General features: G+C 38.3%; 1 protein-coding gene across 1 annotated transcript in view; it reads left to right on the forward strand.

Moving 5' to 3' along the window:
* The window catches only part of LOC110153523 (caskin-1-like), a 134,520-nt gene that overhangs the window by 81,337 nt on the left and 35,823 nt on the right, over positions 1–17,360 (forward strand). Inside the window, 4 exon segments of the mRNA XM_055158549.1 lie at positions 3,819–3,964; positions 8,958–9,053; positions 10,924–11,045; positions 12,505–12,613. Coding sequence (XP_055014524.1) covers positions 3,819–3,964; positions 8,958–9,053; positions 10,924–11,045; positions 12,505–12,613 — 473 coding nt within the window.

Below are 17,360 nucleotides of genomic sequence, written 5' to 3' on the forward strand. Positions count from 1 at the left end.
TGCCCCATTACAGATATATTGCATTAGCAGCTCTTGAGGACAAAATAAGTCCACTGTGTTCTGTTCACTGTTGGGCAAGTTACTTTAAAACTGTAATGTGTTATTTATGACTTGTTACTGTCATTTCAAAGTAATTCATTACATTACAATATTACTGTTTAAAATGGAAGGCATTACATTACTGTTGCAGCATTTTTAAATTACTCTCACCAAAATAACTGTGAAGATGCTGAACTTTTGTTCCGTATATGAACTGAACCAGAACTAAACCAGGACCAAACCAGGATTAAACCAGGACTAAACCAGGTCTGAACCAGGACTGAACCAGGACTGAACCAGGACTAAACCAAAACTGAACCAGAGCTGAACCCGGACTGAACCAGGTCTAAACCAGGACTAAACCAGAACTGAACCAGGACTGAGCCAGGACTAAACCAGGACTAAACTAGGTCTAAACCAAAAATAAACCAGGACTGATCCAGGCCTAAACCAAGACTAAACCAGGACCAAACCAGGACTAAACCAGGATTAACCAGGACTAAACCACTTCTAAACCAAAACTGAACCAGAGCTGAACCAGGACTAAACCAGGTCTAAACCAAAACTAAACCAGGACTAAACCAGGTCTAAACCAGGACTGATCTTGGACTAGAACTTGGAAGTGCAGGCGTCAGCTGCAGTTAGCCCCGTGGAGCTTGGAGTTTTGCGCTGGTCTTTTCGCCCGCAGTTACCTGATGGTCTATGCGGGGGAGTCTCTGGCGTTTCACCGCTGCTGATATCGTGGTGATTTTAGCAAATTTGCATGAAGAAAAACAAAAAACCCACCACTTCAATCCAGGTTAAAAAAGCATTGTAACGCTCGTTACTGACATTTGAACCGAGTAAAATATAAAAATTTTTCCCCCGTAATGCCTAACATTACTGCGTTACAGCAAAAAACAACACATTACAGTCATTTGTTACTTTTATAAAGCGTTACTCCCAACACTGGTTCTGTTTGCATGTAATTATGAAGCATTTTATTACCAGATAATCAGGAAGTATGCGCCATAAACAAAGCTACTATAAACTATACTCTTGTACGCTCTTGTACCTTCAGTGAAACCACATTTCTCAGAGGCTGTGCTCCTTATCATCATAGTGTGTCTGCCAGTAATGAAGTGTTGTTATTGTATTCATGCAATTTACATGAAATCAATACGATCTTAATGGAATGTATGGTCAGCGTACACAGTCCTCTCTCTCGCCAGTGTGTACACAGCACTCCATCTTAATAGGCATTCAAATAAAGCTTCAAGAGCCACTTTACTGAATCAGGGTGAGCACAATTAGATACGCATCTGCAGGGTTTGCAGGTATCGATCCCTGACTTAAGTATTATCAGGCTGGTTGTATTATTCTGTAGTATTATATTTTAACAAATTCCATCAAAACAAGTACCGTATTTTGCGCACTATAGGACGCCATTGAGTGGTCTATTTTCAAACTTTTTTCACGAATAAACCGCACCGGACTATAAGGCGCATTAAAAGAAACACAACAGTTAGATAAGTCAGTCAAACTTTATTTAAGGTGTTCACAATAACTCTCAACTTTGTTCAATTGTAAAGCATAAAAAAAATACGGTCTGATGCTAAATTGTTGGTGTATTCACAATAACGTCCAGCACACCCACATCCCTCTCGTCATTATCCGAGTCAGTGTGGTTACTGTTCTCTGGCAGTTCAGTGATGATTCGGGTCTTGGTGAAAGCTCGGACCACAGTTGATACTGATCCTTAGCCCAGACGTCCACGATCCGTTTGCAGATCGTGGTGTAAGTCGCTCGGCGCTGTCTCCCTGTTTTGGTGAATGTGTGTTCTCCTTCTCTCATCCACTGCCCCCACACAGCTCGCACTTTAACTTTATAACAGCCTTGAGTTTAAAGTGGGCGTTGTGAGCGTGTCTCTTGACAGGTGTATTTTGATATTAAAAGGAATCACAGTATGTATTACTCCTGATGCTCCTGACTACGGGAGCCGTAATGCTGCAAGTGGTGCGGTTTTGTAGTTTACTAAAGTCGTACTAAGACACCCTAATAAATTCATATATAAGGTGCTCTGGATTATAAGGCGCGCAGTCGTTTTTTGATGAAATTAAAGGCTTTTAAGTGCGCCAATATATATAGTGCGGCAAATACGGTATTGATTTGCAGTGGCGTCACACTGGGAATGTTCAGCAGTTATCATGGTGACACAATGCACACATTAGCAAACACTGCTGAATAGTAGTTTGAAAACACAAGAAAAAAACACAACAGTATGAACGTTTATGGTCCTGTTTTATTGTTTGATTTTCAACAAAAAAGGTGAGAGTGACTAACTGAAAAACTGTGACTATAATTTTAAGTGTGAGAGACTTGTTTAACAAATCAGTTCACCTGTTGTAGTTCCAACCAAGTCAGCTCTTTCTTGTCAGACAGATTGTGTTAAAATAAAGATCAGATTAAAGTCTAACTTGGGTAACAGAGCTTCAGAGTCGTGCTACAGTTGGCATCACACCTCCAGGGTTGGTGACATCAGCTGCAAAGTATTAATAAATAGCTTCAATGTCGTCTATAAAATATTTTTCTTTCTAGAAGAAGCTCATACTTGTAGTTTAGACTTTTAGAAACACATTCTGAAAATGCGTGGGATTCTTATATTAGTTTGTCAGTTCATACAGTGTTTCTGGGTCTGTTTACACGAGAACGCTTGCGGGTAAAAATGACAAAATGTTTTATTCCAAGTGCCTTTCGTTTAGACAGTAATGGCGTTTTTGGGGCTTAAAAACACAAAAATCTGAAACCACCCTCCAGAGTGGAGAAGAGGAATAAGCTCTGCCGTAGTGTTTCCATCTACACTGCCCAAGACACAAAACTCTGGTCAGATGTGCTCAGGTCGTGTATGTGTTTATGTCACATACATATAGTACACAAAAACCTGGCATGCATACCCAAGCAATTTCCACATACTTTTGCATCACCTTATGCATGCAGATTTCCTCCCGAAAACACTTGTCTAAAGGTAAACTAAAAGTGAAGACGCAACGTCACTTTTGCGTCTTCTGTTCAGACCATCATCATATAAATATAGCCTTAGTCTTCTCCCAAATGTTAACACTCCTGGAGTTGTGTAAAAATCCCTCAGTTGTCCAGGTAGAATCCATGTCAAAGGAGAAATTCAATTTGTCAACATGACAAAAGTTTATTTTGATCGAATTTTGATTTTGGAGTTGTTTAAACTTCCTTATGTGCCATTCTTTGGTTTTGTTGTGTTGTTTTAACTGACCTGTGGCATTGATCCTATAAAATATTTCTTTTGGGACTAAAATCGTTGTTGTTTTTGATGTATTTACTTTTTAATATTGCTTATTTATTATTGGTTTTATCTCTCTCTGGATCACTAGGCCTCAGGAAGCACATTTTGGTCTGTCATGTGTTTCTCTCGCATGCCTGAATGACAAATAAAGAACCTTAACCTTAACCTTAAATCGTTATCTTATTTTGTAAACTTATTCTAAGGCTGAGCATCCCTCTCATGTAACAGCTGGGTTAACCTGACTGCGCTATACCCTGGTCCTGGTGTTTTCTTCTGCAAAGCCTTGGGTATTACCTGCTTCTGTCGGCGTCTAAACTTTTGTCCAGTTGACAAATTGAATTTGTTTATAAAAAAAAGGGAACAAAATTGAATGCCGCCTTCAGTGAGAATCTACAGTGTAAATAATCATGGAAATAAAGAAGAACCATAAATGAAAAAGTGTGTCCAAATGTGTGACTGTAAATGTGTAAATGTGTTGTAGGGATGCGCCCTCTGCACTACGCTGCCTGGCAGGGGAAGACTGAGCCCATGAAGATGCTCCTCAAGTCGGGCTCCTCAGTGAACGGGCCGTCAGAAGAAGGACAGATCCCCCTGCACCTGTCCTCCCAGCACGGACACTACGACGGGGTAAGGCACGGACCACGGGACGCCCGAAAAACCCGCCATTTGGTCCAGCGATGGGGCGTAACATTCTACTGCATTTCTAAACAAACAGACTTTTTGACAAGACAAAGCTTCATTTCTTGGAGCTAAAATTCATGTTAAGGTTAGGGTTAGGATTATGGCTATGTTTAGGAACAGGTAAAGGTTAGGATCTTACTGGGTCTTGCCAAAACTGACCTATTATTTTTAGACAGAAGAAAATTGAACAGATCAGATTTAACAGATCACAACCTTAATATTTCCTGTAATTAGACTTGTTGATTATGAAATGAACTCACTCTCCAGGGAAAATACAGCACGTAGCAGTTCGTTAGCTTCAAATTTAGGGAGTCTCAGGAGACGGCTGCTGCTGTTAGCCAGGGTTTACAGAATTAGGACAAATTTGGATTGTTATAAAAAAAATTATTGGAATGAGAATAAGTCCTCAAAATGTTGCTTATAATATGAAGCGTAAACCCATGATTATGAAATGGTTTAGTTGGTTAGTTGGTTGGTTTAGTTACTTAATCCCATTGTATTTCAGTATGCATAATCTACTTTTTAAATAACATTGCTCTTTCTTCAAAAACAAAATTGTTTTAAACATGATCCATTAGGGCTGGGCGATACGGAGCAAAAAATAAAAAAATATATATAATATATTTAAAAAAATATGTATATATATTTTGCTATATCTTGAATATACCATATAAATCCGTGTATCATTTGTTCATTCGTTCCAATGCCTTATTAAAGTATCTCCGTATAAATGAAGCCAGTTGTCCTTTTTTTGAGATGAGTTCTGTAATCTCTCCGGGCTGGTTTTGGGCACCGCCGTGTTGAATGAGACACACGAGAGGGGAGCATGAGAGAGGAGAGGGAACAAAAGCAAGGAGATGGAGGCGCGGGGACGAGCACAGAGACAGCAAACAAGCGAAACGGCGAAATCAGAATTTAATATAAGTATTGTGTCGATATATACGATATGTCAGAATCCATATTGAGTTTTAAAAATATCTCGATATATTTAAAATATCGAGATATCGCCCACCCCTATGATCCATGCATGTTTGTGTAATTTAGCGATCTCTCCCATGTCCAATTCGAACCCTCCTTACGGTTATAACAGCACAATCCTTTACAAAAAATCAGGATGCACACCCTATTGTGTTGTGATAGTGCTCTGAAGGGGAAGTGATTTAGTATGGGGAGCAAAGGGGTCAACTGGATTATAGAACTTTATTTACAGAATCTGACAGATGTGCAGATTAATATTCGTACATTTCACAGCACTGCAGCTGTATAGAATGTTGTGATCTGAAACAAACATGTGTGCTGTTACATAATGTTAGTCTAATGTAATAATATAGAGTGTTGGAAATGCATAGAGTTAAAGACAATACTGTGAGTGTGAAGTGTCTTATTGGTATTGACTGGGACCTCCTTTCTGTCTATCCCCTATAGTTACACTACTGGTCAAATGTTTTAGAACACCCTAACTTTTCCAGTTATTTATTGCATTTCAAGTCGTGCAAGTCCAATGAAGAGCTTGAAATGGTACAAAGGTAAGAACTGAAAAGACAAAGGTTAAAAAAAAAGATAAAAGATACAAAACAGAAGTCCAAGCTCTGCCAAATCTACCTCAGGAAAAAAGAACAAGATGGTGAGTTTGAAAACCTGGAGCAACCTACACGTGCCACACATTTATGGAAACTTCTGCAACAGACTTGGCAAGAACTTTCTGAAGAATATTTGATTTCTCTTGTAAAATAAACGAGCCATGAGTGTGTTCAGCTGTTATATCTGCCAAAGGTGGACACTTTGGTGAGTCAAAAGTTTACAATACGTTTTGGTCAACAGTAAACAGTAAACAGTAAAAACCTGGAAAGTGTGATGTTCTAAAACTTTTGACCAATAGTGTATATACAGTGGTGGGTAGAGTAGCCAAAAACTGTACTCAAGCAATAGTAACATTACTTCAAAATAATATTACCCAAGTATAAATACAAAGTAGTTGTCCAAGAAATGACTTGAGTAAGAGTAAAGAGGTATTTGGTAAAAGTGCAACACAAGTAAGAGTAACTTAAAGAGTAACTGTCGGGATGTATCATCTTATTTTTAATTTGATATTATGAAAGAATAGACAAAAGAAATTGAAAATCTAAATCATATCTGAAGGAGCAGAGCAAGAAACACAAAGTTCAACTCATTTCATATTGTCACATAAAGCTTTTGTCACTTTAGACTTACTCACTTATGGTCACTTATGGACTTAATCACAGTGAGAAGAAGAACCCCATCCAAATACGGGGAGAAACATGCAAACTCCACACAGATAGGCCCGGTCAACCCGGGGATCAAACCCGGAACCTTTTTGCTGTGAGGCATGAGTGCTAGCCACTCAGCCACTGTGCTACCACTTTTATTCAAAAGTATGACTCAAGTAGGAGTAAAAGTATGCTCACTAGCGCAGAGTGGTCACGTGATGTTGCTGTGATGTGTCCGGTCAGGTGATTTAAACAGGTTTTGGCGCTGTCTTCCTACCGGTGGAGGCAGGACCACAACGCCATCTGCAGTCGCACTTTCTCAGGACAGTATCCCAGGTGTGTGAGAGTAAAAAAGCCCCTTTGTCCCAGTTTATAGCAGTATACTGTTATAGCCACAGCTGCCCTGGGACAGACTAATGGAAACAAGGCTTAGCTTGTAGAGCCTTGATGTCTGTTATAGTGATAGATGGTCACAGGTAGAGGTGGGTAGTACTCAGTTAAATTGGTTTAAACAACAAATCTCAATTTAGAGATTTATCTACCAACTTTTTACAGAATGGTCACACATTTTGTAGACAGCACTTTTCCACCTTCAAGGCACTTAAAGCACTTTACATCAAGAAACCACTCACCCATTCACACACACTCACACACCAGTGTACACAAACACTGAGGGCGAGGTGGGTTAAGTGTGTCGTCCAATGACACAATGACAGTATTCATCTGTGGGAGCTGGAATTGCACTGCCAAACCGTGGGTCAGTGGATCTGACCACTAAACCAATGATGTTTATGCCGAGAGCAGGATTCAAACTGCCAACCTTCAGAACAGAGCTGTGTTCTCACCCCCAGGAGTTACTCTTACTTATGTAGGATTCTTCTCAAATACGTTTTTTACTCTTGAGTAATTTCTTGGTCCACTAATTTGTACATCTAATTGACTGACATTATTTTGAAACAAGCTGCCCGTCCATGCACAAACTGTATGATATTACTGATAGTGTGCTGATTGTTGTCTTACTAGCTTCAATGAGCTCATATTCCGCTATCACACTCCTCATCAAAAATATACCCAGAGTTGTGTTTCATTTCATTTACACATGTTTAACACACAAAGCCACAGTTCTTCTCTCAAACTAAACACACTCAGTTCCACCTTGTAATGTCATGTAGTGCTGTAACGTGTTCTTAAACTCCAGACACCTTCACTACAATCATTTGAATAATTTCACTGCTGGGATTGCTGGAATTACTGAACAAAACGCAAAAGATATTAACTTGAAAACCACAGCTTCATGATACCACAAGGTGCAACAGAGCATTTTGAACTTTGGGGATGTAGACAGACTAAAAATAAAGGATTACTCAAACATGTGTGAATGAAATATGTGTAAATGAGTTTCCTTCCTCCAAACACGCAACAAAACTGTAGCACTGTAACAAAATACACTACTGGTTAAACGTTTTAGAACACCCTAATTTTTCCAGTTATTTATTGCAATTCAAGTCATGCAAGTTCAAAGAAGAGCTTGAAATGGTACAAAGGTAAGAACTGAGGTTAAAAAAAAATATAAAAGATACAAAACACAAGTCCAAGCTCTGCCAAAACTATCTTAAGAAAAAAGAACAAGATGGTAAAGCTGGAAAACATGGAGTGTCCAGCAGCACAGTGTCCAGACTTAAACCCCATGGAGCTGGTTTGGGATGAACTGGACAGAAGAGTAAAGCAACCTACAAGTGCCACACATTTATGGAAACTTCTGCAACAGACTTGAAGAACTTTCTGAAGAATATTTGACTTCTATTGTAAAAAAAAGTGTGTGTTTAGCTGAGTTATGTATATATATTATATATATATATATATATATATATATATATATATATATATATATATATATATATATATATATATATATATATATATATATATATATATATATATAGACAAATTATACAGGTTTGAGGGATTGGATACCCAGCACATCCACAACAAGACAGACCAAACTAAATATAGAAGTAAAATGCATAAAAAAAAATAATAAAATAAAATAAAATCATAATTAATAATAATTAAAAAAAAGAAGAAATAATAAAAAAAAAAAAAAAGTGTGTGTGTGTTGTTTGGTTATACTATATATTATACAAGCATTTACATACACATATATTTTAACATTGTCCAACAGTATGATGTCCTTCTTTTACTGTGTTTTGTCCAAATGGGGTTTTGCCACAGTCCATAGGTCAACAGTCTGTTTGTTTTTTGTATCCAACAACTCAGCAGCTGCTACATAGAAATTAAATCCAAAAAGTCTTTGCACCAATTGTCTATGTCAAAGCATTTATATTCCCTCTAGTTCATCGTAATAACACGTTTAGCTGATAAAAAACCCAGTGGTAATATGTGGTTCAATTTTTGGGATGGCAAATCTTGAGTTTTTATTCCAAATAGGCACCAGCTCTTATATCTGCCAAAGGTGGACACTTTCACCAATCAAAAGTTTAGAATACGTTTTGGTCAACAGTAAACAGTAAAAACGTGGAAAGTGTGGTGTTCTAAAACTTTTGACAGGTAGTGTAACTTAGTAAAATATACCAAAAAATACTCAGCCCACGATATCGATACTGTATCATCACATTAAACAGTATGATATATCGATGTTTTGATGTTTTTGCACAGCCTAATTCTAACCATACGCCCTGTTTGTGTTTCAGACTGAGATGTTGCTCCAGCACCAGTCTAACCCCTGTATCTCTGACGCCGCAGGGAAAACCCCGCTGGACCTGGCCTGTGAATTTGGACGTGTTGGAGTATGACTTTAGACATTTTTGGGGTTTTTTGGGTGTGGTTTAGGCTTTTATATACTTTGCTTTTTCAAGATACATGCATGTTTGGGTTTACCTCTCGAGTTTTCATTATTACAAAGCCCAAATTACACTATTTTTGGACTTATGTTATAATGTTGTTTCCTGCATAACAGACCTGGAGTTGTGTTTTGTTTTGTTCACACGTTTAACACAAATCCTGCATGTTTATACTTTGTCCCACCTCGTGATGTCATGTGGTAATGTGGTAAGACCAATGTGCTATGTGGAGAAATACACAAAAACTAGAGATTTTCTGTTTTAAAATGTGAAACAAAGAACTAGTTCATTTCTAAACAGTGGCCCAAAGTTATTCCTCACTTACCTTAGGCATTCCGAGCATCTAGTTATTCACCACAATGAATTTTTACACCTTTTAGACACCAGAGTGGAGTTTTTCAGTCACGGTAATGCTAAAAGCCACTAGAATGCTAAGCACGCATGTCCTGATTCTCAGATAATAAAATGTTTTCTAATCAGATGCAGACAGCACACAGCGGGTATAGATCAAGAGCTGCTTAAACAATAAATCTGTGGGCAAGGACATGGGACTAATAATAAAAGTCATTAAAAGAGCCTAATTACATCGCTGTTAGTATTTACATTGTAGGTAAAAATCATAGAGACTGGTGATATAGTGGTTCCCATATTGGTATTGACCGGTATCGGATATGATACTTCTACATATATTTATATCAATACCGATATTTGATACTGATATTTTTTGCCCCATTCTCTGAGTGCCTTTTCTGAACAGACTAATGGGACAAAATGGAAATAGAAGAGTGTTACATGGCTGCATTTTTACATAAACATATAACTATTTTAAAGATAAAAAAGTAAGAAAATTAAAAAATAAGAGTTAAGAAGCATTTGGGAAAAGTACTACTCAAGTAAGAGTAACTTAAAGAGTAACTGTCGAGACGTAACATCTGATTTTTAATTTGATATTTTGAAAGAATAGACACAAAAATTTGAAAATTGAAATCACATCTGAAGTAGTGATGCAAGAAACACAACTGTTCAAATCATTTCATATTGTCACATAAAGCACTTGTACTTATTCACAGTGGGAAGAGGAACCACAACTTTTACTCAATAAAAGTATTTCTCAAGTAGTAGTAAAAGTATGCTAGTAGAAAAGTACTCTGAAAAGCATGTTTCCTTTAAAAGTTACTCAAGTAAACGTAACTGAGTACTACTCATCTGTGGTTATGTATTATAAATGACCACACTTGGTAGAAGCAGTATACTGTTAAAGCCACAGCTGCCCTGGGACAGACTAATGGAAACAAGGCTTAGCTTGTAGAGCCGTGATGTCTGTTATAGTGACAGGTGGTCACTGGTAGAGGTGGGTAGTACTCAGTTAAATTGGTTTAAACAACACGCAGTTTAGAGATTTATCTACCAACTTTTTACAGAATCACACATTTTTATCTTCAGCACTTTTCCACCTTCAAGACACTCAAAGCTCTTTACATCAAGAAACCACTCACCCATTCACACACACGCTCATACACCAGTGTACACAGACACTGAGGTCGAGATGGGTTAAGTGTCTTGCCCAAGGACACAACGACAGCATTCATCTGTGAATTTGAGATTGTTATTTTTACTTAAGATATATTTGTGTGTCTCTATGGATTTTAAAAGCTAAATATCAGTGTCCACAAATATGTGTTAGCCACAGCAGCAAGGCAAATATCAGATATTATAGTATCGACTCCAAAAAATCCATATGGGCCCATCCTTAAAAAGTAAATAATACAGGCATAGAAGCTCCAAATAAGTGCTTGCTTTGGTTTTGTTTGTGCAGGTGGTCCAGCTGTTGCTCAGTAGTAACATGTGTGCCACCATGCTGGAGCCCAAGCCCTCTGACCCCAACGGAGTGTCACCTCTGCACCTGGCCGCCAAGAACGGACACATCGATGTCATCAAGTCTGTACTCGTGTTCCAAACTTACATTCTGTTTTACACTACGTATTATCCACACACTCTTTTTGTTTTACCTTAAGACTAGTTATGTAGTCACAATGTTAAAGGTGCATTGTGTAACCTTTCTGGTGGAGGGTCCGTCAAAAGCTTTTCTTCACAGACATGTTATTGCTTTGTCTGGAATATTTCATAGTGTGAGACCAAACCAGACCCCGCTCACAGTCAGAATGCCTGTTTTTCGAGGTACTTTTGAGCTCTAAAACCACCTGTAATTGAATAAATGTAAGTTAGAACTGTTTATTGTCACACTGTGGAACATTCCAGGCAGAGCAATGACATCTCCATAGAAACAAGCAGGTGACAAACCCCCAACCAAAAAGTTACACCTTTAAAATGCATATAACAGGTTGGATTATTTATTTCACTAAGACATAGTTAACATTTTATTTAAAATTGAACTAAAAATCTTGCCTAGTTTATAAAATTTTGGTGACATTTATAATTTTACTTCCTAGTTGGACACAGGCAGCACACATGATTCTGTAATTTTTACCTAGCAACCATCTGTTTTATAATCTTATAATCAGTTACAGATGTTTTTAAACCTCATCTTAAAAAACATGCATTCTCAGTGTGAGTGGGCTTTCCTCTCCACAGATCTGACCTCCAACTTTGATTAATCTGAGCTTTATTTTAACACAATATGACCAAAAAGAACTGGTTTAGCTATGTATTTAGAACAACAACAATTTAAATCCATTTTGTGTTGCGTTTTCACACCATCTTAAAAGTTTTACAGTGTTTGGTAATGTGTACACTGTGTCACCATGGTAACTGCTGAACATTCCACCATAGAGATACATGGTCAAACTCAAAAGGACTTGTCTAATTTATAAGGTTCTACACTCCCTGGCACCACCACCATTAAATAATTACATTAAACGTAAAGACATTTCAATAAGAACCACACGAGCCACCACCAGGGGTGACTTGGTCATACCCCAGAGACGGACCACCTTTGGTCAGAATGTGTTATCTGTACAAGGTGGAAATCTGTGGAACAGTCTTCCACTGACCCTGAAAGAATGCCCTACATACAGCTCTTTTAAAGCTCAAACTAAAACTTGGTTATGGTCAAATCAAACATGTACACATGTATAACTGCACTGTGATTTTAATTGTTTTTCTATGTGCAATGAATGGGAACTGTGCAATATTTTAGTGTCTGGCCCCCTGTGACCCTTGCCCTTGGGACAACGGATGGAAATTAGCCTTAGGCTACAATCCGGTGTGTTTACATTCATGTTGTCATGTTTGTTCATTAACATGCTCTGTCCCAATCAAATAAATAAATAAATAAATGTAGAACACCCCCAGCACGATATCACTGCTAAGAATCAGTTGCTAATATTTGGAATAGAGCCGCTTTTTTATTATATTAAAATTTTGTATTTTTGTGCAGGTTGTTGATCCAAGCTGGCATAGACATCAACAGACAGTCTGAGTCAGGCACAGCGCTACACCAGGCTGCCCTCTGTGGGAAGACAGAGGTAGTGCGCCTACTGCTGGATGTAAGTTCTCTTTTTTACCATAAAGCACTATTGGGCCTGGTCAAGCAGAAGTAAACAGCAAGGCCAAAAATTCAAGTTAATGCATCTGATATAAAAATGTATTGAACAGATACATATGTACTCTAGTTTATGAAACTGTTGACCTTTTTTCTGTACCATTTTTGGTTCTAAAGTTCCATATGTTTTAAACAGACCATGTATGAAACATGGAACAAAAATTATTTCCCAAATTTCAAAGACCTGCAAATCATGTAAATAAATGGATGTATTTTATTATATCTTGTGTTATTCCATCTTTGAACTGTTGATGAAGGTACATGATAAAAAACAAACAAACATGTATTTGAAAATGATAAAAATTAGCTTGGAAGGACTGACATATTTTATAGAAATAGTTTCCTTTCATTTTGAAGTAATATTAAAGTATTCAGAAGAAAAAAACTGACAAATTATGTAAAATCCTGCACCTTCTACTTGTTTGCACAATTTTCCCTCCGTTACTTTTCCCTCCGTTACCATGACCTTTCTTAATAAAAAATCTCATTACTCAAAAAGTAAGAGGTTTTTCAACCTAATCTTGAACCATATGGTAGAAAACTATATGAAGCAAATATTCAAACCAGTTTGTTAAGGATATGTAAGTGAGAACCACTAGTTATCACTGTTTATATTTATTGCCCAAAAAGTGCTGCATATTTCATTCCCTCCGTTACCGACATGAGTTTTTAAAATTTTGTTAACAACTTGAAAGAATATCACAGGTTTAACTTGACCCTGTTGGAGTGTAACTCTTTCCTACATTCTGATACTTTACTTATTTCAATAGTCCCTCTAGTTTCTGAATAAGAGACATTTGAATGTCAAAAATTTGCCCCTGTTTCCCTCCGTTACCACTTGACCAGACCCTATCATATTGCAATAGATTAGAGATTAAACATTCAGATTTTCTTTATATGATATGATATGATGTATAAGTTCAAAATGCATCTAAAATGTCAAGGAGGTGCAACAGCTTAATAATAAATATAAAAGTGTACGACTCTGCTTAATATTTAGTCTGTACCTGACATTTAAACAAGAAAATCAAGTCAACAGTGCAGTACAGTGAACAGTTAAACAGCAGGGACACTCCAGACTACACTCATTTATCACTGATATAGACTTTGGAATGAGACACGGTTGAACTGAGCCTTTCTCTCCTTAAATAACATTTTCCGAGTCCATGTGCTGAGGAGATTAATTGTCATGGGGCGAGTTGAAGTTCCTTTTTTCCCCCCTAAGCTCTGCACAGCCACAGCAACAACAGAGCGACTACTTTCATTTTCCGTTTTGCTGTACTTGAGCTAAAAACAATAACTCTCTGGACGAAAGTTATCATCATTTTATTTGGACAAGACTCCTTAACATTACAAAGCAAATGTGTTTCTTAGCTATTTGGTCCAACTTTGTCCAAGGAATTGTTGTTTTCACTCCATAATAATTATTTCCCCAACACACAGACTCAGAAACATGTTATTTAAGGAGAGAAAAGTTCAGTTCAGCATTGTCCCTGTTTAACTGTTGATTGGTTTTCTATGACTGACTTGATTTTCTTGTTTTAGATATCAGGTACAAACTAAATATTTGTATTTGTAGACTTTTGTATTTGTTATTAAAGGTTCTATATTACACAAAATTGACTCTTATGAGCTTTAAGCCATGTTATAATGTTGTTATATCATCAAAAAGATACCTGGAGTTGTGTTTAGTTTCATTTACACATGTTTGAGTAACTCTGCATTATTACCCTGTCTAAGTCTCCAAAGATCAAAATGCTCTGTTCCACCTTGTGATGTCACGAAGCTGTAGTTTTCAATATAGCAGCTCCTTTTACCTTTTGTTAAATAGAGGTTCAAGGAGTGAAAATATACAAATAATTCTAGTGAAAGTGTATGCAATTCCTGTATTACCACATGACATCACAAGGTGGAACAGAGCTTTTTCTGTCTGAGAGAAGAACTCAGTCTAAATATACAGGGTTTGTGTGTTATGTGTGAATGTGTGAATGAAACAAAACACAACTCCTTGTTTCATTGACACTCGTGTCAATGAAACAACATTAAAGGTCAAAAACAAAAGTTCAAACTCTCTCAAAACGAAACCAACAGCTTAATAGCAGGCATCCTGTTTTGCAGAACTTCCCTTGGCGTGAGTGGCCAGCATAAATATGTTCACCAAGATAATCCGAGTGCAAATAGACTGTGGGAGGTGGGGGATGCTACGTTTGTTAAATATGTCACACTGCACAAATGTCCATGAATATTGCAGTGTGAGTAAATGTCCTGTAAATTTAATGCAGACAGAGTGGTCACAACCTGTCACTCTGAGTGTCAAAACATACTATATACTAGTGGTGTCGCAATATTATCATTTCAAACTTGATTTCGATACTATAGATAGATAGACTCAATACTCAATACTGATTCCGATACCACAATGACAATAATAAATGCTTCCTTTAGATGATAGAATGTGATTTATATCTGTGTAAATCCTCAGTGGTCCATGGGTGTATATGAGTCTTTGTGCTCTTATACTTGTTCTGATACAACTCAAGATCATTCTAAAACTATTCAGCAAAGGTTCATTTCTGTCCTGTGATTTTTATTATCGATGCCTTCTAAAATTAATATCTAGTTGTGATACTAGATTTAATATTGATAGTATCTGATTTTTTTATACTTTTGACAAGTTTCAGCTTGTCTGCAGAGCTGGTGGTTATAGCTGACAGTACATTTGGATTTGGGATTCAGAATGGTGAGAAATTAGGTCTGTTGCCATAGCAATGACGAACAATTTAAAATCTAAATAAAATAATGTATCTTTAATAAAATATTATATCTTTTGCTTGCATGCATCAAAGGCCCTGTCCCAATACTTAGACTTAAATGTGCAGGGTGTATCAGTTCTTTAGAAAGTTTTGATCCACACTGACAAGTGTATTCCCCACAATGCATTTCACTGATAAGCTTTCAAGCAGCACAGTGCACTTAAACAACCTATTGTATTAGCAATTTAGCAGGCAACTGGATACAACGGAAAGGAAGAGCTTGACAGTTAAACTGATATTTTATAGAAATAGATGGACTGTCCAGGTAACAACACTGTCAAAACATTAACACTGATCTTATTTGTTTATGGCTTGTTGTGTTGTGCCCTCATTTTATTATTTGTATTATGATAGAGACTTATGATTTAACCAATGGTGTGTAAGAACACTTGATCACGTGAGGCACAAAATTATGAATGGCCTGCACCTGTGAATAAAAGTGTGTGCCCGTGGAGAATGGGGTAACCACACAAAAAGAGAATACGAAGTGTACTGTGTTTTAATGCTCACGACAACGCTGCGTAAAAGGACCCTGCTAACATGTTATGGGCCCAGAGTCATTTTACGCAGTTTGAGGAGCGGTCTCCAGGTGAATGTCGCGACGGTAAATGCGTGCACCTGAGTTCAGCCATTGACCGCAAACATGAGTAAAAACAGAGAAAAGGACACTGTGCCAAGCCGCTGGGGCAGACTCGTATTTAATGGCGATGAAAAAGGATACGAGCTGTGGGAGACAAAGTTTTTGGGCCACCTCCGTCTCCAAGGATTGAAGGACACTATTTTACAATCACCTGGTCCTGACGACGAAGATGATGACGAGAAGAATGCTGAGGCCTATGCGGAGCTTATCCAGTTCCTGGATGACAAGAGCCTGTCGCTGGTAATGCGCGAGGCGGTGGATGATGGACGCGAGGCGCTGAGGATTCTCCGGGAATATTACGCTGGCAAAGGGAAGCCCAGGGTGATAAACTTGTACACTGAATTAACGTCTCTACAAAAGTCACCGATGGAAAATGTCACTGAGTATGTAATCAGAGCAGAGACTGCGATTACTGCGTTGCGAAGCGCAGGTGAGGCGCTCAGTGACGGACTTTTGATAGCAACGGTTTTAAAGGGGCTGCCAGAGACATTTAAACCATTTGCCATTCATGTTTCTCAGAGTGAAGATAAAATGACTTTTGCGGAGTTTAAGACAAAGCTCCGGAGTTATGAGGACATTGAAAATATGCGTGCAACTGTGTCTGAGGACAACGTGATGAAGGCGAGAGCGCAATTTGGCACAAGGCGCGCACCAGAGAGCGCAAAGGACAGTGGCAATACGGACATTGAGTGTTATAAGTGTGGTGTCAGAGGCCACATAGCCAAAAGCTGTCCGCGCAAGCAGTGGTGCAGCCACTGTAAAAGTAACACACACAACAATGCGACGTGTAGACGGAGGAAGCAGCGGGATAACGCACAGCGAGCGTCCGACGCGGAGAGCAAGGAATATGCTTTCCGGATAAGTGACTCGGAAATGCAGGTGCCAGATGTCAAAAGCAAAGGTCTGATGGTGGATGCGGGTGCAACGTCACATATCATCACAGACATCGCCAAGTTCAAGAGGTTCGATGCCAGTTTCCAGGCCGGGACGCATTGTGTGGAGCTAGCAGATGGCACCAGGAGCAACGGAGTCGCCAAGCACAGAGGGGACGCAGAGGTGTGGTTGGTCGACAGCAGGGGGCACCGTCTCAAAACAACGCTGAGGAGGGCCTTGTACATCCCAACTTATCCTCAGGATATCTTCTCTGTGAAAGCTGCCACCACGTGTGGAGCCACGGTGATCTTCGGTGAGAAGAAGAACGTTCTGCTACATAAAGATGGCACTAAATTTCCCATACA

Source organism: Boleophthalmus pectinirostris, unplaced genomic scaffold (genome assembly GCF_026225935.1).
Source record: "Boleophthalmus pectinirostris isolate CB_2022bp ecotype Guang Dong unplaced genomic scaffold, ASM2622593v1 HiC_scaffold_22, whole genome shotgun sequence".
Classification (NCBI taxonomy): Eukaryota; Metazoa; Chordata; class Actinopteri; order Gobiiformes; family Gobiidae; genus Boleophthalmus; species Boleophthalmus pectinirostris.